Source organism: Vigna unguiculata, chromosome 1 (genome assembly GCF_004118075.2).
Source record: "Vigna unguiculata cultivar IT97K-499-35 chromosome 1, ASM411807v1, whole genome shotgun sequence".
Lineage (NCBI taxonomy): Eukaryota > Viridiplantae > Streptophyta > Magnoliopsida > Fabales > Fabaceae > Vigna > Vigna unguiculata.
In genome coordinates, this window is record NC_040279.1 from 40,120,694 (window position 1) to 40,142,610 (window position 21,917).

At 30.9% G+C, this 21,917-nt stretch overlaps 3 protein-coding genes and 1 pseudogene across 8 annotated transcripts; 3 read left to right on the forward strand and 1 right to left on the reverse strand.

Moving 5' to 3' along the window:
* Positions 1–2,819: 2,819 nt before the first annotated feature.
* LOC114171888 (N-(5'-phosphoribosyl)anthranilate isomerase 1, chloroplastic-like) lies at positions 2,820–5,447 on the forward strand. Of its 4 annotated transcripts, XM_028056727.1 has the most exons (6): positions 2,850–2,918; positions 3,037–3,163; positions 4,050–4,154; positions 4,282–4,646; positions 4,723–4,886; positions 4,991–5,447. In XM_028056727.1, the coding sequence occupies exons 2-6, from the start codon at positions 3,124–3,126 to the stop codon at positions 5,214–5,216; spliced, it is 900 nt and encodes a 299-aa protein (XP_027912528.1). In that variant the 5' UTR covers positions 2,850–2,918; positions 3,037–3,123; the 3' UTR covers positions 5,217–5,447. The 4 variants fall into 4 exon arrangements, with proteins under 4 accessions (XP_027912569.1, XP_027912496.1, XP_027912598.1 ...); XM_028056768.1 differs by lacking the exon at positions 3,037–3,163 and having other exon boundaries at positions 2,820–2,918; XM_028056695.1 differs by having other exon boundaries at positions 2,841–3,163.
* A 177-nt stretch (positions 5,448–5,624) lies between these two features.
* LOC114191209 lies at positions 5,625–6,981 on the reverse strand (annotated as a pseudogene).
* Positions 6,982–11,677: 4,696 nt separating this feature from the next.
* On the forward strand, positions 11,678–14,631 carry LOC114177754 (protein ESKIMO 1). Of its 2 annotated transcripts, XM_028063380.1 has the most exons (6): positions 11,678–12,013; positions 12,148–12,686; positions 12,797–12,968; positions 13,368–13,567; positions 13,697–13,855; positions 13,950–14,375. In XM_028063380.1, the coding sequence occupies exons 2-6, from the start codon at positions 12,196–12,198 to the stop codon at positions 14,299–14,301; spliced, it is 1,374 nt and encodes a 457-aa protein (XP_027919181.1). In that variant the 5' UTR covers positions 11,678–12,013; positions 12,148–12,195; the 3' UTR covers positions 14,302–14,375. The 2 variants fall into 2 exon arrangements, with proteins under 2 accessions (XP_027919181.1, XP_027919103.1); XM_028063302.1 differs by lacking the exon at positions 11,678–12,013 and having other exon boundaries at positions 12,142–12,686; positions 13,950–14,631.
* Positions 14,632–16,829: 2,198 nt separating this feature from the next.
* On the forward strand, positions 16,830–19,473 carry LOC114194517 (60S ribosomal protein L10a-like). 2 transcript variants are annotated; one of them, XM_028084805.1, is made up of 6 exons: positions 16,830–16,895; positions 16,995–17,032; positions 17,195–17,414; positions 17,811–17,976; positions 18,277–18,482; positions 19,240–19,473. In XM_028084805.1, the coding sequence occupies exons 2-6, from the start codon at positions 17,028–17,030 to the stop codon at positions 19,291–19,293; spliced, it is 651 nt and encodes a 216-aa protein (XP_027940606.1). In that variant the 5' UTR covers positions 16,830–16,895; positions 16,995–17,027; the 3' UTR covers positions 19,294–19,473. The 2 variants fall into 2 exon arrangements, with proteins under 2 accessions (XP_027940606.1, XP_027940597.1); XM_028084796.1 differs by having other exon boundaries at positions 16,884–17,032.
* Positions 19,474–21,917: the final 2,444 nt, after the last annotated feature.

Here is a 21,917-nt window from a genome sequence, read left to right on the forward strand (position 1 = left end):
TACGCACTTTTTAAATATGCGTGATGTGATATTATATTAATAGATAATAATATTGTAATATTATTAAGTTAATATATAAAATAAAATTATATTTATTAAAAATAAAGTGAAATATATTAGAAAAGATGAGAGAATAATTGTTGATAAATATGAAAAATAGAAGAAGCAGAGATAGACGATTTCATAAAAGAACTTGTAAAAATAACGGTCAATTTTTAAAAATTTAATAAATAATTATATTTTAAAGGGTAAAATTGAAATTTTGAAATATGAACATAAAAGAGGGGATCCTCTTTATATATTACTAGTGTAAACACAGGCGCTATCGCGCCTGCGTGTACGCATTTTTCGAATTATATTTATAATTGATGATATTGTAATGTTATTAAGTTAATGAACAAAATAAAAGTATATTTATAAAAATTAAAGTGAAATGTATGGAAAAAATATGAAAAAAATAATTGTTGATGAATAGTATGAGAAAAAAGAAAAAGGAGATAAATAAATAGTTTTATAAAAACTTGTAAAATTAACCGTTAATTTTTAAAAATTTAATAAATAATTAAATTGTAAAGGGTAAAATTGGAATTATGAAATGTGGACACAAAAGAGAGAATCCCCTTTATATATAGTTATAGATTATAGATTATAGATAAAATATTACAAGTAATATCGTGTAAATAATTTGTTATTATAAATTATTATTTAAATTTTAAAAAATAGTTACTAAAATGATAAAAGTGTAAATAAATTTTTATGATAATTAATTAATTGAATTAAAAAAATAGTTAACAAAATGATAATTTTTTTTATTATGAATAATTATTTAAATTTTAAAAGTAGTAATTAAAAAGGTAAAATAAGAAAAAATAAAAGAGGACACCAGAGAAATGTGTCTAGTTATAGATAAAATAAATTTTAGTTATTAAAATTAAAAAATATGAAATAAATTTTACTCATTGAAATAAAAAATATTATATGAAAAAAAAGGTAATTTTTTTTCAAGATATCTTACAAGAAAGAGATAATATATGGAACTTCAAGTTTTAAGTATGGGATGGTCCCTATTTTTGTGGGAATATGTTAACTTGGTATTTGATTTAAAAGAATATTCAATTATGTGTCAATTTTTAAAAAAATGTCTCAATTAGATCATTTAAGCAAAAAAATAATAGTTAACAACATGTCACGTGTCAATATATAATTTTTTAATTTTTTAAAAATATTTTTAATTAATTTTTTCTTTTTTTTTTCTTGCAAAGAAAAATGTTGCCAAGTGTTAGATCTTTGGTATAATATGTGGTACTAACAGTGCCATGTGACTGCAGGACAATGTCATGTATCATTGTCACTCTAAATGTCATTATTTTTGTTTCAATTTAGGTTTTATATTCGTCTCTTTGGTTCAAGTTAGTTTCTACATATTTCTCTTTTATTGAATTTTTTCCCAATATTTTTAACAATTAAAATATGTTTTTTTAATCCATGTTTTTGTTATAAGATTAAAACGAATTAAGTGTAAATATTTTTACAAAATTAATTACTTATATTTATATTAAAATTTAATATTAAAAAAGTTTGAATAATAATATAAAATAATATAATATATTAAAAAATTATTTTCAATAAAAATAAGAGTATAATATTTATAAAGATAATAAATTTGATTTCAAATTAAAAAGACAATATTGTTCTATATAAAAAAAATAATGATTAACATGAGATAATAATATAAAATAATGTAATATATTAAAAATTATTTTAATAAAAAATATTGGTGTAACAATTATGCAAATAATAAATTTGATATAAATTAGAAGAGAGACAATATAGCTCTATTTTGAATATTTCAACAAAAATTAAGACAAAATTGAATCAAATTACAAAATAAACTTAGGTAGAATTAAATTGAATAAAAAATACATATATATATATATAGATTAAATTAAAATCAAGACATGACACTCTTGATAGTAAAACACGTAACAATAACAATAATACTTGTCACATCAAGACCTGACATGTGATAACAAAAATTGTTACAAAAAAAACTATATATTAACATGACATGTGGCATGTCATTAACGTTGTGTTAATAATTTATTTATATTTTTGAAAGAAACTTGATTTAGATACTTTTTCAAAAGTTAAAGAGTTGAGACATACTTTAAACCTTAAAAAGAAGAAGCAAATAACAAATTGACACACACCACTGAAGTGGGATTGTCCAAGTAATCAAGCCATATTTTGTTATAGGGTTAAATATGTTTTTAGTCATTTTAGTTTTAGGTGAAAATTTAAATTAGTTCCTATTTAAAACCTTGGACCAATCTAGTCTTCCAACTTTATATGTGTTTGAATTTAATTCCTTTAACAAGATTTTGACATTTGAGACGTGTTTCATGATGACGATGACATATGAATTGTTAACATCGTTTGACATATTTTCACTTTAATGTTAATCGAGAAATGCGTTAAAATGTCAAATAAATTTAACAAAATTTAATTGAAAGTATTAAACTTACGCATATTCTAAACGTTTTTCAAACGTATTCCATTATAACATATGAACATTGGTTAACACATTTTTGTTTTAATATTAATTGAGAAACGTCTAAAATGTTAAATAAATTTAACAAAATTGAAAATTTGATTAAAATAACTAAATTTATGTATTTTTTTTTTAAATTTGGAGATTAAATTGATCTACAAAGTTAAAAATAATTAATTCTAATTTTTATTAAAATTTAAGGAAAAAAAATATTATTATTTTTTTCATACAAACCAAACAAAATAAATAAAAAACGCAGCTCCTCCTCCTGAGTTTAAGTACCTGCAGCATTGGCTTCTCCAAATCCCCATCTTAGGTTTTCCAGAGCCACGGATTAGTCACTTCCGAAGTGTCAGCATGCTTTCAGGTTTCTCGTCTTACCCATTTCATGTTTTCGTTACCAGGCTTGGCAAACTATGATTCTCTTTTGTAATGCCAAAAAGTGTATAATTTTTGGACACTTCTTTTCATCCCCTTTCATGGAGTATATCACTTTGCTGTTCTCAACCTGAATCGCGCATACCCATCTTCTCGGATCTGCTAATGGGTTATCAGAATTCTCTCACTCGTAAATGGCTGAATCACTAACAAACCCCAATGGCGGAGCTAAAGGTCTGGTGTCACCCATCATACAATCTCCCACGAGCATTGTGTATCATTGCCACTCCGGCTGTTACCTGATACACTTGCCTTGCAGATGTTTGATTAAGTTCCTATCTGAATTTATTTTTGTGATAATCAAACATTAGTTTGTGATGCTTGTGAATTTGTTGAGACTCACTATAGCACTTCATTCATGTACAAGTGTTGCTGTAGACCTTTTTGACTGGTTTCTCAAAAAAAAAAAAAAAAAACTATTGCTCATATTGACTCTTCCTGCCCTCTTTCACAGTTAACTTGAATTTTTAGGAATTGCACTTTTCAAGTCCCCAGTTTTCTTATTTTTGGATTTATTAGAGATAACTTCTGTTAATAGATAGAGACAAGGTTATCCTTAAATTTCACAGAGCTCATATTCGTATTTTTTTTATATATATATTACTGTAATAAAAAAAGGGTATATTCCCTATAGATCTGTTTTAGAAGTCCTGCAGAAGCTGTTGAAATAAGTTGAGGAAGGCTAGGGAAAACTATAGTGAAATCTTAAATAGTTTACTCATTAGCGTGATCCACAATAGAATATTATGAAGTTGTTTGATTCTTATACCAACCTTATCACGTAGGAAAAGACTCAGTCGTCGTCGTTACTGCAGTCATGAACAGGTCTTTCATAGAGAGACTTTGTTCTATAAAATGCTAGGTTTCTTGCCAATTTTGATCAGGCTGTTTTATACTATTTATATGTTTTTCAGATTTGTCTTGAAGCGTGTATCTATTTAGCATTTTCAAGTTATCGTCAGTGACAAAGAAGTTTTCGTGTACATATGTCAAACCCTTCATTTTAAAAATAAAAATAAAATCTGCTGACCTTGCAAGATTTGGTGCTCTTTTTCTACAGGTTCGATCACTGGGAGTTACTTCCGACTCAGAACTGCAAATTTTCAGAAAAGACCAATTTCTGGCAGTCCAATTCTTTGTCCTTTTCCTACTTGTCGCAAGATTTGTATAGCATTTATCTTCATGTCACGTGGACTTAATTTCATGTCTTTGCTTGCATTGATCATGTTCGGTGACTAGGTCATAATTCATAAATGAGTCAACATTCATCTGTTTTAAAATGATTTCTGTAGGTTTAAAGGGACAGAAGGTGGAATTTTCAAGTGTAAGTTCTCTTCTTAAGCATCAAGTTTCATGCAAACTCACCGACGTTAGAAATGATTCATGCTCATCAAAGGAGCATGGAAAGAGTCAACCTTTGGTTAAGATGTGTGGCATTACATCAGCTAAAGATGCTATAATGGCAGCTGAAGCTGGTGCAAATTTAATTGGAATGATCATCTGGCCTAACTCAAAACGTTCTGTTCCACTTTCGATTGCAAAGGAGATATCGAAGGCTGCAAGAGATCACGGGGCAGAGCCTGTGGGTGTATTTGTGGATGATGATTCAGAAACAATTCTAAGAGCTTCTGATGCGGCAAACCTTGAATTTGTGCAGGTACTTTGTTTCCCTAAGGTTAGTGTGCGGTGTAAGACAATTGAATGCTTAATCATATAACATTTGGACAATGTAGCTTCATGGACACGGTTCTCGGTCAGCTTTCCCATCTTTAATTCTGGAAAATCGTGTAATATATGTTCTCCATGCAAAGGACGATGGGAGTCTTTCGAACACTATTTCTGAGGAAGAGTGTTCTCTAGTTGATTGGGTCCTTGTTGATAGTGCACAAGGTGGCAGGTAAAGGCATACATCTTGTATAGCTTAACGTCCACCAACTTGTTGGATAATCTTCCTTTCACCGTGCACGTCAATATCATTGAACTATTAAGACATTTTTGCAGTGGAAAAGCATTCGATTGGGCCCGGTTAAAACTACCAAAAATTAGAAGCAAGTACGGGTGGCTCTTGGCCGGTGGGATCAATCCTGAGAATGTTTCAGAGGCTCTATCTACTCTCAAGCCTGAAGGGGTGGATGTCAGCAGTGGCATTTGTGCATCTGATGGCATACGTAAAGATCAATCAAGAATAGTTTCTTTCATGAATGCAGTACATTCTTTTGAGTGTTGATTTTCCAACTTGTTATGAGTCTCGAGAAAAGAAGTATTGTGATTTGGAAATATCCTTCTGATGTCTTGTTGCAAATTTATTTCCAAATCCTATTGTATCCCTGAAGTTTTTAGTTGGGAGCGTTTTTTTTGGCACGACAACATTGTAATGCGGGGTGAGAATATATGGGTACAATCTTCATTTAATTAATACAAATTCGAATAAAGTAACTTACTTTCCCTTTATTATGTATACTTTGTTCCTAAAAAAATTGTTTTGCGTCCTGTGATGTATTTCCTGTTTATCGTTGCACAGAGCACAACCACCCCCTTGCAATTCTACACTTCTTGGATCAGTAACCTCTAATTCACGCGGTACTTAAAATGTGTTTTTTTGAGAGATTTGAACAGGTAGAAGACTCGGGTGTTGCTAAACAAACACAAAAATATGTCTAGACATTTTGATATCTACCTGTAAAGGTGGACTGCATATTGTATTGCAATGAGAACTTACATAAATAAAAAACCAGTTTAAGTGTGCACCAATTTTGCACACGATGTAACTTTGTTGCAAACAACACCGTGCTGATAAAAACAAATGGAAAGGACAATGGAGAACAGATCAGAATCTCCACGAAATTGGAAAGGAAGCCCGTTGACAATCCTCTTTACTATCATCAAACAAATTAGTAGGGACTTCTTGAAGAACACATCTTTTCCTCTGTCACCTTTTAAAGCCTCCAACACTCTGATATCAACGTGTAGTTTAGATGCTCTTAATTTCACGTATGGTATGAGGACTCGAGATGCCTTTAGCTTCCCTCATCAGTTCGGGATGGTTGCAAATTGTGACTTAGGAGATGCTGCTTATCCTTGCTTTTGGTTAGTTGAACCATTGAAGCATCTAATGTCTGAGATCCTGACTCAGGATTAACTTTTAGCTTGCAATTGGAAATTTCCATCGAGGTTTCATATATGCTATCTGATCTTTGCCTACTGAATTTTCAGCTTTGTTCAAATCCTTTGCAAGCTGATTACTATCAGCAAGTGAACAAAATGACCAAACCCTTTTTCCTTGACAAGCTTTCTCAATCTAGACATTATGACAACGTAAACTGAGTGGCCTTTGGTAAAGAAACTCCAACAGTATCTTGATGCAACCTGGTATTTTTTTTCCAACTTCTAATGGAGAATGAAAGAGTTGTGTAAATGATAAAAAAATGACAGTCAAAAATAACATAATTGAATCACACTAGAATAATGAATGGTGAAAACGGTAATAGTTAATAATTCATTAGAACTATTAGCAATGCACTCTCTTCTATTGGCTGAAGTTTATGGGAAAGTGAATTGCTAACACTTCTCACAATTCATTGCATTTAAGTCCGGTCTTTTTCCTCTCAAGAATAATCTCAAGGTGATTGCTCTGGTTCCCCTTTGTTTCAGAGGGCTTTGGTGGGCATTTTTCTTAGCCAGTGAAATTATAATTAGTGTGCTTTGTTGCACCATCAAATCTAGTAACCTACTTTTTAGATTTCTAGTTCAGTTCCAAGGTCTTATTTGCTTAATTAATAAATAACATTGGTAGGTAGATGAGGTAGTATCTATTGAAAACATCAAGGCAAGATGTTTACTCCAGAGTCCCTGGGTGCATGTGATGATGATTCAGAAATATTGTAAGAGCTTCTGATGCAGAAAATCTTGATGTAGTTTTGCCCTAATTGCTTAATTTCATGATATCTGGACTGGACAGCTTCATGGACATGGTTCTCGTTTAGCTTTTCCATCTTTAATTCTGAAAAATCGTTTAATATATACTCTCCATGCAAATGAGGATGAGACCTTTCAAACACAATTTCGTTAACAGAGCCAATCAAGAATAGATTCTTTCATGAATACAAAGTGTTGCTTTACCTCAAAATTATTTTTCAGTTACGAAGTATCATGATTTGGAAATTCCCTGATGAACACTTGTCGCAAAATTGTTTCCAAATCCAGCTGTCTCTTAGTTTCTTTTCCGAGAGGTATTTTCTAGACAGTAGAATCTTGTAATATAATAAATATCGCTTTTCCTTAATTATCTCTACTTTTGCTAAAAAAAATGGTTTCGTGGGTTGTCATATTTTACTTGTTTTTTGTTACATACAATACAACGTCATTGAAGTTCTACTCTTGTTTAAAGTAACCTTGTAAAGTTGACTAATACATAAGAAAAATAAATTCCACAAATATTAAGCTTTAAGATTTTATGTTAGAAGTAGTATTAAGTCTTTTATATAAACAACTCATACCTCAAATGTTGTTAATATTTTTAGTTTATCTCAATAAAAAGTGTTAAAACATGACATGGCATTAAATAATAAAAAATTAAATGAGAATTTTTAAACTCAACACCACATTACTTTTGGGATGAGAAAATAAGTTGGATAGAAATATATAAAACGGGATATTTTTGGTGACAATATTTCTATCTAGTTTCTTGTTCTTTAGCTATAGCTGGTTTACTTGTAGGTTCAGATTTTAGTACTAACTGTTCTTACTGATTTTATTTTATTTTTTCTGATCTAATAAATTTTGTAATCTGTTTTTACTGATATCAGTTGCACTAACCTGTTTTTGGTGATGTTAATAGACTAACAAGTTTTTGCATCAGGTTACAAGTTTTATAGGCTGACCTGATTTACTAACATATTCATTTTTTATGTTGAGTAGTCATTTTTCCTTTTAAAGTTGTTTTGCTGTTTCAAGTTTCCTTAGATGATCTTGACTAACATTTTATACTTGTTGCAGTTTTAATAGGTGATTTTACTGATCCTTTGTTCTAATTTAACTCTTGGTTCTAGTTTGTTGAGTAATTGTATTACTTAACTCTTCTTTGCAGTTTTATTTTTTATTTGTGGATAGTACTGTTTTACTTTAGAATTGCTAATTTGATGTTGACTCACAAGTTCACTGACCAGTTTCAGTTTCTGACTTTGATTTTCTTTTCTGACTTGGTTTCTGTTTTACAGGTTTAACCACAAGCACCGATTCTCTATTCTTCATTCTAGTTGGTTTTTGCTGCTTCTTAGTTTAACTCCAGTACTCATATGCACTTTTACACGTCTTTGATATTTTTAGATTCTAGCTTTGATTGGAATTGTCTTCTGTTGTTTTAAACTTAGCTAATTTTCTTTGCTGTTTTTAGATTAGATACTGTTTTTAGTCCTGTTTTAGCCATCAATTTGCTGTTTTAAGTATGCATAGTTTTAGATAGAAGTAGTTCACATGCTATATTTTATTCTTTCATTGAGTTTAGTCTTAGTTTACTGTTTGAAAGTTGTAGGAAGTAGTATAGATAAGATTGAATTTACTGTTTTGAGATTAGCTTAATGATCTGTTCTTGTTTTGTTGTCTTTAGTAGTCTATTTTCGGGTTTTAGAGTCAAATTTTGATTTTTTTGTTGTTTTTAGTAATTGACTTCATTTTTAGCTTCCTCTTACCATTTAAAACTTGTTTAGATAGTTATTTTAATTTTCATTCATTGGTTTAATACAGTTCTTAGTTTTTGGCCTAGTATTAGCATACTAATTAGGTTCTCAAAAGTGATTTTTAGAGTCTTTTAGAAAATTTAACTTCTGAGTTGGTTTTTGGTTTTCTTTAGTCATTTGAAACTTGTTTAGATAGGGTCTTTTCTGTTTTTAATTGTTCTTCATTCTTAGCAGCTAGCTTAGTTGTTAATTAGAGTAAGTTTTTCTGAATTGTAGGATGCCTTTACATTTTGAGTCTGATTTCAATAGTTTCACTCATTTTTTTCTTTTGATGCTGTTAATTTACTGATGTACTAACTTCTTACAACCTACAGTTTTTAAATTTCTGATTTCTTTAATTCTGTTTTCACTGGTTAGCTAAGTTTTGATGACGCTAACTAACCATACTTTCTTTTACTGATTAGTTTTCTACTAACATGTTACTAACCAGTTCAAATTTCTGATTTTGGTTTTCAGTTCTGACTCAGTTTTCTATTTTGCCGGTACCTAGTACAATTAAATAGAGCTACGTTGATTTGCTTAAATTTCCATTCTCTTTACTAGTTTAATTAGGAACTCTTTACTGATTCAAGTTAGTTCTGATTTTTCTGGTTTTAGTAATCTGTTATGGTTTTGAATAGTGAAAATTTTAGTTACTTGCTGATTGTAGAATCTAACTTTTCCATGATCTTTCTTGTACTGTTTTTGATGTGCTTAGGTAGATACTTTTCATTTTATAGGTTGTAGAAGTAGGTTTTAATTGCAGATCTGGTTCACATTTACTGATGAAATGATTTTGTGCTGATAATAGTTTATTTTTTCTGATTTCATATGAATTTCTGTTTTCCTTCTTGTTTTAATTAGCTGGTATTAGTTTTACTTGTTATTTTACATTTTGATTTTGCTTAGGTAGGTTTACTTAGGACTTTATTTGCTGTTTTTAGCTTAGCTTTGTTCAGGTTCTGTTTTTAATGTGTTGTTTCAGGCTTGATAGTCACATTCTAATCTCTTTGCTGTTTTTAGTTAACAATCTGTTTTTCATTTTTCTTTTACACTGTTTTTCAGTTTGTAGTTAATTTCTGTTTTTTGTTCTTACTAACTAGTTTGCTGCTTTCACTAGTTTTAGTCCTAGTAGTTCTAACTAGTTTCTTGTTCTTTTAGCTATAGCTGGTTTACTTGTAGGTTCAGATTTTAGTACTATCAGTTCTTACTGATTTTTTTTTTTTTTCTGATCTAATCAATTTTGTTATCTGTTTTTACTGATATCAGTTGCACCAACCTGTTTTGGATGATGTTAATAGACGAACAAGTTAGGCATCAGTTTTTGAAACATACTCACACACTATTTTTATATGTGTCGGTGTCGGTGTTTGATGAAGACTCTGAAGTACTATTAAATAAACTCATTACACATGTATAGGAATTTAAAAGGCCAAATCTGGTATTCTGCATGCTCTGACAACTTAACCGACTAAAACAATAATGTTATTTCAAATAATGCTTCTCAATTTTAAATCAATATAACTGAAGACACGTTCTCGTGTATTCTGCATAACATGTTTTTTCTCAGATAAGAGAAGTGAGAAGGTATCGAATGAAACTTGGGTCTGCAAGTAACATAACACTGTCTTAAGTATTTGTGCAACAAGAATTTGGTTCTCTGGGAGTAAAGAAAAAACTACATATTGGTGAGTCGTATTTGGTACATACAAGGTTATTTTGGATGCTATTGAATATCTCACAGCAATGATTGACTCATCAGTGAATGAGTTGTTGAACTACATCAAACTGCTGCAGACGTGAGTTGAACATAAACATTTGAAATAGGAGAAGTAGGACATACTTTGTTTCTTCCTGTTCTTTTCTTGACCTACTTCAAACTGAAAGCAAAGCATCTTCGTTTGAAAACAACAACCAGAGGAAATAGGACACGAGTTGTTACTCATCCTATGGCAGTATCTGATGCACAACCCTTCACTTTTGGACATCATTAATATAATTCTAAGGGCTCCTTTTCCGTCGCTGTATCATATTTTCAATAAATTTATTAGGGGTTGTTAATCCTTTTACTTTTTGGATCCCACCTTGTTTTGGCTTTTACACTGTGAAGTTGGATAAAAGAGTTTGAAAGAGTGATGATGAAGGTTAAGGAGGGAGATTTTGGGAGAACTGAGGAGAACATGGCCTCGATGTTTTCAGCAGTTTGCTTTTGAACTAAAATGAATTCACACTTACATACATGTTTGTGTTTTCTTGAAGCTTACCACTTTTGTAGCTTTTCTTCCCTATTGTCTTAACTTGGAAAAAAAGGCATGTGCCCACCATCAGACCAAATTAATCTTAAAATATCACAAAGGATTCCTTAGCTTTTACTTTTCTGCAATATAAAGATAGTACTAATTTGAAGATTTGGTTTTTAAAAAGGTATTAGCTATTAATTAGCTTCGACGATTGTGATTTATGTTAGGTTCATGTTGTGTCGAAAACAACTAGTTGAATGACTAGACAGAGATAGTAAAGTAGTCTTCAAAGAAGTTTTATCTTCAACTCATAACGGAAGAGAAGAGGCTTATGTAGTTGCACACCAACCAGAAAGATGAAATATCCATGATCACCATGACATGAGGGAAGAGTTTCAGCTAATCGACCCAAATGTTTAATTGGTTTAAGCTCTATAACTTAATTAAATTTTATGTTCATACAATTTTTTTTCTAAGTAATACTATACCTAACGCATACATACAATTTACTCTTTCTCCTATTCCTATTACTTGAAAAATTAATCTCATTGTTGGGGATCCTAATATTATAATAACTATAAATATATTTAACTTCATATTTAATTATATAACCATTGACTTAATAGTTTCTAGACTCTCTGGTGGGGTCAACACATAATCCAACCAGCGTTACCCTCTACCAAGAAAAAGAAAGATGGGTCTCTGACCAATCAATGATAAAAAAATAGAAGCTTGCAATCTGAAAATAACATTGTGTCTACCAAAGAGCCTGAACCAAACCACACCACACCACACCACCCTTTTCATTCAACTGATTCGGACTAGGACCAACCCTGAAGGCTTTGAGATCACTCCTCTCTATCAGTTATTATCTGAAAAGGAGGGAGAGAGGTTCAAAGTGGTTGCAAATGGATTATAGCGATTAAAAAATTCAGAAAACGAAGAACTTGAGAAAGACAACCATCCTTCACTTCACCAATACAGCACCTTCTTCCATCCCAGTTTCTGCAAAGAAAACACCCTTTCACCCACCCCAATTAAACAAACACAACCTAATACTAAAAAATATAGTGAGTTATTCCAAAAAATTCTCTATCTCAATGTTGTTCATTTCTTTCTCTATATTTCCCACCCTTTCCCCCTCTTCCCTGCACTTCCTCAAGCTAAAGCCTTGTCTTGTTCACTCTTTCTCTCTACCATGCAGCCCCCTCGGCGCAAGAACAATCCTCCAAACTCAGAAACCGCAACAACAATGAAAGGCAAAAGAAACAGCAGCGTTAGCATCTCCATTTTCGTGGTGGTGTTCACCATATTCCTCTTTGGGGTCTTCATTTACAACGAGGACGTTAAGTCAATGGCTGAGTTCACGTTCTTGAGGCCCAAGCCTGTCCAAGAACCGAAACCGGAACGAGAAGAAACGGTTTCCAAGAATTCAAGAACTCAACTTGAGAAAAACCAGGTCGAGGATTCCGAGGAAAATCGAGAACCGATTGATTTGAAAGCTGCTGTGGCAGAAGAGAAGATGGTGGAAGAGTATGACGAAGAAAAAGAAGATGTCGTATTGCCTCCAGAAGACTGTGACTTGTTTACTGGGGAATGGGTTCTTGACAACGTGACACACCCTTTGTACAAAGAAGACCAATGCGAATTCCTCACTTCACAAGTCACTTGCATGAGGAATGGAAGACGCGATTCTCTCTATCAGAATTGGAGATGGCAGCCCAGAGATTGCTCTTTGCCCAAGTACACTTTGGTTCCTCAACTTTCTCTTTTCTTATTTCTCTTTTCTTATTTCTCTTTTCTTTTCTGGTAATTTTGCTATCAATTGATTAAATTTGTATAAATTTGTCAAGGTTCAAACCGAGACTTTTGCTTGAAAAGCTCAGAGGGAAGAGGCTTATGTTTGTTGGAGACTCGTTGAATAGGAACCAATGGGAATCAATGATTTGTTTGGTCCAATCTGCTGTTCCTCAAGGCAAAAAGAGCTTGAACAAGAATGGTTCTCTTTCTATCTTCGCAATTGAGGTTTGTGTTTATTCTTCTCTTTATTTCTTTTTCCTGATTCTCTGCTGAAAAATTTGTCTACTCTGGTTTTGAATATGATAAAGATAAGGAAAAAGGTAGGAGAGATATGACTGGTCAGTTTTTGTCGGCATAATTTGACATAATGATTAATCAAGGGCATAATAACAGGCTACTAAAGTGCTCCTCTGGATTAACTATGATTCTTACTGCGTAAATTATTGACTAAATTGCCATCAGCATCATGTTGTGCAGCACACTGATTAATTATTTGATTTGACCACTTCTAATCATTATCTTGGCTTTTTAGTCTTTTTAACTTTGGAATACTGCGCCAATCACGCCGGTAGTTAAGGAATTTCATACATAATTGTTCATATGATATAGATTTGGTTTGTGCAGGATTTCAATGCTACGGTTGAGTTCTACTGGGCACCATTCCTTGTGGAGTCAAACTCAGATGATCCAAAAATGCACAGCATATTGAACCGTATAATCATGCCGGAATCCATTGAAAAGCATGCTGTGAACTGGAAAAATGTGGATTATCTTATCTTTAACACTTACATATGGTGGATGAATACCGCCACCATGAAAGTCTTGTAAGCACCACACATATTAATTCACTATAGTCCAATCCTATATTCGATCATGCATAGTATCTTATTTTTGAAGAAAAAAAAATGCATTAGACTTATAAGTGTTTATGTTTGTTGGGTGTATTGCAAAAGACGAGGATCGTTTGATGAAGGATCCACGGAGTACGATGAAGTCCCTCGCCCAATTGCATATGGCAGAGTCCTGAACACGTGGTCCAAATGGGTGGAAGACAACATTGATCCAAATCGCACCAAAGTTTTCTTCTCCAGCATGTCCCCTCTTCATATTAAGTAGTGCTCTCAAACCACAATGTTAACACACACCAAACAACCTATGGATTACCAAATTGAGCATTTTATAATTTTGCAATGTATGACTTTGTAGGAGTGAGGCTTGGAACAACCCAGATGGAATAAAATGTGCGAAGGAGACCACCCCAATTGTGAACATATCCGACGCATTACAAATTGGTACGGATAGAAGGCTTTTTGTTGTAGCCAACAATGTTACACAGGCAATGAAGGTTGTGCCAGTGAAGTTCCTTAACATCACAACCTTGTCAGAGTTCAGAAAAGATGCACACACCTCTGTTTACACCATTCGCCAAGGCAAGATGTTGACGCCAGAGCAACAAGCTGATCCTGCCACCTATGCAGATTGTATCCATTGGTGTCTACCTGGCTTACCTGACACGTGGAACGAGTTCCTTTATACACGTATCATCTCTCAATCTTGACCACCAACAACAACAACACTTTCTCCTTTCACTCTTTACATAACTGTTATAAATTTTACTCTCTTTTTGCTTCAAAGCATTTCATCTTTTTTTAGCCTTGTCTCGATGTTCTTGTAAGTTGTAAATTTTCTTGAGACATTTCTCTTAGCTTTCTATACTTGTAGATTGAGATCTAGGAATTGGCCTTGCTTTTCGGTTTTACCCCTTTTTGTTTTCTCTGGGTGTTTCTTCTTTGTTGAGTCGATTTGGCGGTTAGAAGCACATACAAACGAATTGTACAATGAATTCTCGAAGAGAAAATAAAGCAACTATACATCGTATGTGTTTGGACTCTTGTGTACATCAATGTTTTTAAATAGACGTTTCGTTTATTCCACGATTTAATGTTTACATATTGTGGTATCGTGGGAGAATACAAATTGAAACAAAACCACTCAGGTAATTGTTTTTGTCTGCATATCAGTACTCTAGATCCAATTTTGGTTCGGATCATGAACAACTGCGCCAGAAAAGTCTTGTAGGTTTAAAAAAACTGTAACAATGTGATCTTAATTGTTCTAAGATTAACCTCTAACTATGTTGAGTGGTGATTCGATAAATTAATCATAGTCAACCTTCAGCCCAGTTGAAATGGTGATTTAATAAACTGATCTTAGTTGTTTTAGTTAAAATTAACCCACAATTCAGCTAGAGTGATAGTTTAATAATTTGATATTAGTTGTTCTAAGATCAACACTAGTCCAGTTTGGGATTATTTCTATCAAAAGTTTTAAACAGGGATGACAATATAGGTTTGATCTGTCGGATCGGCCTGCAAGTCTGTGAAAAAAATGCGGGACGGGTCAGGATAGTGAATCTGCAGACTCGCAGTAGTCCGGCCCGTAAGTCTGCATAAAAAAAATTGCACTTGTGTATATTAATTATTTTTTGCATGTACTCTTGTATTAACATTTCAAATTTTTGTATAACTGGAAAAGATAAATATGATATTTTTTAATGTGCTAAAATTTAAAGAATCATTGTGTATGTCATAGGATGAAAATGTTGAATTATCAATTTATCATCTAACTCTCTAACGTCTTTATTTAATTTCGTGAATTTCTTAAAAATTTTCAATTTTTAGACATTAAAAATTTTATCATAAAATAAAATAAAAAAAATGCAGGTCAACCTACGGGTCCATAAATAAAGTGATATGCGGGACAGACCAGTGATTACAATCCGCATAAATTATACGAACCGAATCTAAACAAAATAGGTTAGCCTGCATTGCTATCCCTAGTTTTAAGGATAATGTATCAAAAACACTCACTTGAAACAAAAATATTCTTAAGATTTAAAAGTGAGTTTGAATTTACATCAAATAAAAATGAGAAACTAAAATAATATATAAAAAAATTACAAACTATTTAAAAACGATATCATAATATTTTATACATAGTCCCATACATAACTGATAGTGTTAAATCTTCCTATTATAGTTTAAATTGGCTTTTTACAATCCAGATTGATTAAAATTTATGGTAAACTTAATCAAGATTTTCTTTTTTTATTTTTATAACTGACATGTAATTGAAGTAGAGTCATGAAACACCGCACACTATAAATTTTACTTTATGTGAATTCATTGTGTTGGTTATTTATAGTAACGATGTTAATTAAATATTTAAGAATTAATATGAACCATAGATTACTAAATTCTTTAAACATAACATTAGGGTTGCATTTCCAATTTTCATATTCATACCATTAAAAAGTACATATGTTCGAAGATGCCAAGTGACTACATGAATAATCCAAATCTAATACTAAAAATATTACTGAATTCACCAACATTATTATTTTTTAAATAAAAATAAGAAACTATAAATATGTTAATGATAAAATTAAGTTCGTAACCATAAAATTAAGTTGATATATGTTAAGCTTTTATTATGTAGATAAATCTACTGCTGTGAGAGAAATTGCTTTTAAACTAGTATATATGTTCTCCATCTTTGAAATGACATACATGAAAGTTATTCAGGTTATCTATGATATAATATCAAATTTATTTTATTTAAACAAACTTATACTAATTTTCTCTGTTTAGAAATTCTTAATTTAATTAAAATATGAATACTGAACACACTTGTTTATTTAACTAATGATACATAATAGCTGAATCACCTGAAATGTTAAAACTTACGGATTGTTATGATTGTATTGCATTTCGAGAAAAAAAAATAAATGTGGTGTTGCCTTTTATATTTTATTTATTTTTTTAATGGTATATGGAGTCATAATTGGTATGATTTTAAATTTTCTTTTTAAGAAAAGCAAATATGTGATTTGAAAAATATTTAAATATTCATATAATTTTAATATTAAAATAATATAAAGTTTACAGTTCGTAAACAAGCTTTAATTGCTCACAAAGATTATAATAATAATAAAAGAACATATATTTGGATAAATAAAAATAAACAGAAGATCTTTTGGGCAAAGCCCATTTGAATTATTTTGAAATCAGGCCCAGCCCACCTCTTTCCCCCGGTCCATAGTATATACTGATTCTTTCAGCCGCATGACCTAGTTAGGGTTATCGGCTTCAGGTATTTTCTCTATTCTGAACGTTTGCCATTGGGGTTTTGTCTCTCTTTGTTCTGCTCCGCCAGATAACCATTTTGTCTGTCTGATTTTTTTCTTCACAGCGTTTTGAGATCCTTATCCGCTGATTGGAAAAGATGAGGTGCCTATACTTTTTTCTTTCATTTGCTTCTGTTCACCGTTTTCCTACCTGTTTCTTATGCTTTTTATCGTGTGGACAATATCCCTCACTGCTATTCATTGATGAATAATATTTACTGTTGTTTTTGAGTTTCTGATTTGTCGTTGGATTTTTGTGGTGTAGTAAGCTTCAGAGTGATGCCTTGCGAGAAGCTATCACTGGAATCATGGCCGATTCCAAGGAGAAGAATCGCAAATTTGTGGAGACTATTGAACTCCAGATTGGGCTGAAAAACTACGATCCACAAAAGGACAAGCGTTTCAGTGGCTCTGTCAAGTTGCCCCACATTCCTCGCCCCAAGATGAAAATCTGCATGCTTGGTGATGCACAACATGTCGAAGAGGTATATAGCTGTTCTATTCGTCAAACTGTTTTTGTTGATATTTAAATAGGCTATGTAGGCGAGGTTTATTGGTATCTTTTTAAGTATTTTATGATAGCACCTGAATTATTGTATGCTAATTTCGACTGTAAAACCATACTTGATTTATTATGTTTCCTTCGTTTAGTTTCCTACTATTTGATTTATTAAATTTACTGACTGCTGGTAATCGCTTCAGTTTCTTGGAAGTTTGAAAGACGACGTTTTTGTAATTCTGTAATTTCAATCCAAGAAATAAATGACATCCATGTGGCTTTGATTGTTGTTGCTTTCATGTTTCTTTTACAGAGTTTGTTGGAAATTGTTGTTCAGTTGTTGTTAAGTTTGTTGTGTTAATGTTTTTACTCTTATCCGCAGGCCGAGAAGATCGGGCTGGACTGGATGGATGTGGAAGCCTTGAAGAAGCTAAACAAGAATAAGAAGTTGGTGAAGAAACTAGCTAAAAAGTACCATGCCTTTTTAGCTTCTGAAGCAGTTATCAAGCAGATTCCACGTCTGTTGGGTCCTGGTCTAAACAAGGCAGGCATGTATTCCAATTCTGTTTCTTGTTTTAGGGTACTTGTTAGATATTTGGTCTTTCGTTTTTGTCTTATCATTTTTACAGTTGGGCATTATTGCAGTCTTTTTATTAATCCTCGGTCGCATGATATGTAATTTGTGGTAGTAAATATGAACTGCATTATGTTATCTGGAATTATTTTCTGTTCACACATTATGCAATCCCTTCCCCTGCATATTTTGGACTGCTTTTTTAGATAGAATATTTTGTTTTTTACTTTCTTTTTTCTTCCATTGTAGCTGAGTGTCTTGTGTAACTATACAGGAAAATTCCCTACACTTGTTACTCACCAGGAAACTCTTGAGTCAAAGGTAAACGAGTCTAAGGCTATGGTCAAATTTCAACTCAAGAAGGTGCTCTGCATGGGAGTAGCCGTGGGCAATGTCAGTATGGAGGAAAAACAAATTTTCCAAAATGTTCAACTCAGTGTTAACTTCCTGGTATCCTTATTGAAAAAGAACTGGCAAAATGTGAGTAGCTCACTCAAAGTTTATTAAAATCATTTTCTCTGTTACATTCTTTTTTATTGTGCTTTTTCCTTAAATCATGTTATTCTAGCCATTATCTGCTTGTCATGTTTGATTCATTAGGAGTTATTGGTGTAACTAGAAATGCTCGGCTATATACTATGTGCGTGGATCGAATCCATGATTACTGCATAGGTTTTATCATTTGCTTAGACGGTGATGTATATTTTGTCCATCTCATGTCTCTGTCCGATTTGTACTATAAGGCCTTCAAAATGCTTTTAATTCCCACGGATTAAACCTAATTTGGTCCTTCAAGTATTACGGTATGCTATAATCAGTCTATAATGGAGTTAAAGAAATTATATTCAAGTTGTCCCTATTGTATTGGATATCTAACAATTTAGTCCCAATATTAATATATTTCACTAAAGTTCCAGGGATAAAATTGATGGATTCTTTACTTGTAAGTTTAATGATTTGGAATAGATGAGAGAATACTTATATTGTTTGCATAGTTTTAGGGTTGATTTAAGAGTATTTTTTTTTGCAAATCGTTCAAAATCGGTGAATGAAATTTTTGCTGATGGTGGTTAACATCTTATGATTTGTTCCCTTCTTTGGGGGACCAGACATGGAGTTGTATGATTTCTAAATTTTCAGTATATTTTTACCGTCTCATATCCTATCCATGGAATATTTTATATCTTGATTTTGTGCCACACAATCATCGGCTAATGTAATTTTTTGTTGATTTCAGGTTAGGTGCTTGTATCTGAAGAGTACCATGGGAAAATCTTACCGCGTCTTTTGAGGGATATCTATTTTTTATTTGGTTAATGTTATGGCGCATGATACATTTATCTCAATAGCTAGATGCAAATTTTCATCTTGATACAGTTTTGCGAGTTGGACCTTTGTTGTTAGTGTTTTGTGTTCATGTTCAGACATTTGATAATGATATGCGTTAAATTTTGCTCTGCTTTCTTATTTACATGTTATTGACCTACTTACTATTATTCTTCGTATGATGTTGCCCATAGATACATGTATTATATTTTTGCCTCATTCAGCTAAGAGCCTGTTCCTGATCGAGGAATTTGATTTGAAGTTATTATGCCATAGAAAAATAACTAAAAGTAGTTTCTTGAAAGAGCTACACTCAACTGTGAATTTTGTTGTGCCGATTAACACCATCAAAATAATCTCTAAGAGTGAGTCGTAAAAAATAATTTATTTTCCTATTTTTTTAGTTTTTATCGAATTTTTTTTCTTCGGGATGATGAGGATATATAGCTCTGTCCGGAAAAAAAAATTGATTAAAAAAATAAACAAATCTATTCAGAGAAAAAGGAGAGAGGGATTCAAACCCTTAATAGTTCTTTCTTTCATATTATACTGGTTTTTAAAACTGGGGCTATCAATCTCTCGGTCATCTCTCCAAAAGTTAATATATATATATTTTTTAACTTTATTTCAAAAGTTAATATATATATATATATTTTAACTTTGTGTGGGAAAGTCTTTTAAATCTTTATTAAGGCTACTTGAATAGGACATCTGTGGTGCAAAACATTTAAATAGTGTCTGGATTATAATTTTTATTTTCTATTGTGTAGTTTTAAGGTATTTGTCCTTTTTATTGGTAAGAGTTAACGGAATGAATCGGAATACACAATTGCTGCTTTCAGCTTCCTGGATTGTCAGTTTTATTTACTTTAGAAATATATACATTTAAGAACACTTTTTTTTTCAATTCTGTAAATAAAGAGATATCTATATTATTAAATTCATATTTTACATTTTAAAATATAATTATTAATTAAATTTTTAAAAATTGATTATTATTTTTATAAGTTTTTTATAAAATCATCTTTCTTGTCTTTTTTAATATTTATTCATAGTTATTCTTTCATTTTTTATATATTTTATTTATTTTTAATAAATATAATTTTATTTTATAAATTAATTTAATAAAATTATAATATTTTTAATAAATATAATTTTATTTTATATATTAACTTAATAAAATTATAATATTATTATCTATTAATATAATATCACATCACGATGCATAGTATTCAATTAAATATATAATTTACCTATAAAATTATTAATTTATTTGGTGACTTTTTTCATTTTGATTACAATGTTTTAATAATGCTTTGAAATCGGTCATTTGGGATATTTGTGACAAACATAGCTTTACAAAAAATCTTAATAATTGTTTTTAGTAATTAAAGGTTATAATTGATTATAACAAGTAATAATTAATAATTAATTATCATAACTAAGGTTAAAAAGTAAAACATACTTATGGATAAAACTTTTTGAAAGGGTTGATTTATATATACCATTAGATTTATTATAAATTCCTTATTTAAAAATATTTTTGATAATATTTTATTAATTTTATAGGATTTATATTTTTATCACAATGTATTTTTAATTGAACAGTGTCTTCTTACGAAAAACAAACAAGATAGAAATATAATTGGAGTATTTATCTAGAATAATTATTGAAAGATGACATATAAGCATTTAACATATTATATATTAAAACAAAAATAATGATTTGAGATGATATTAGCTCCTATAAGCATTTAATATTATTTATGATGAATAGTCCATTTAAACTTTTATTTATTTATATCTAGACTAATATTATTACTGATAATTTTACTAATCTAGGAATTAAAAATTTTAGTAATAAGAATTTTGCTGTTGTTCTCTTACATAAATTTATTATATTATTCTTCTTGATTTAATTATATTAGTTTATTTTAATCTCTGTCGTTTATTGAAAAAAAGAAAAATAGTGTTGGTGTAAAACATCCATCACCAATGAGTTAGCAATGTGTCTCTCACCATGACTTTTGTCAATTTCTTTTTCTTTTTTAACTCCTATGATTTTTTATATATCTACTATGTATGAGCTCTCTAATAAAAAATAAAAAAACCATATTACTTTAACCACGTCAAATCATTTACCGACCAATCAAGCATCAATAAGTAATCAATTACAAACATTAAACTCGTATACCAAATATGTTGTGTTGAATGGAACTATCCCTGGAAGCAAAATAAAATAATACAAAAAAAAAAAATACAAGAAGAATTAGTTGTATCCTTACACTGTTCCGCTGTCCCTAAAATCAAAGCCAAGCTATTATGATGTCAGTTTTTTAATCTTTGTGCTAAACAGAACAATGGAAAAATAATCTGTAGTTTTCGGTCAAAAAATTAATATATTATGTCATTAATATAACTTTTTCAGTAAATATTATTTTTTATAATTTTATTTATTAGCTTTGTTTTCTTTTTTTCTGAGATATTAATATCTTAATGTTTGTTTCAGAGGCAGTTATAAAAAAGAACCATTATCAAATTAACCAGATCCCTGGCATGCTGATTGCTAGGCTGTAAATCTAAACATAA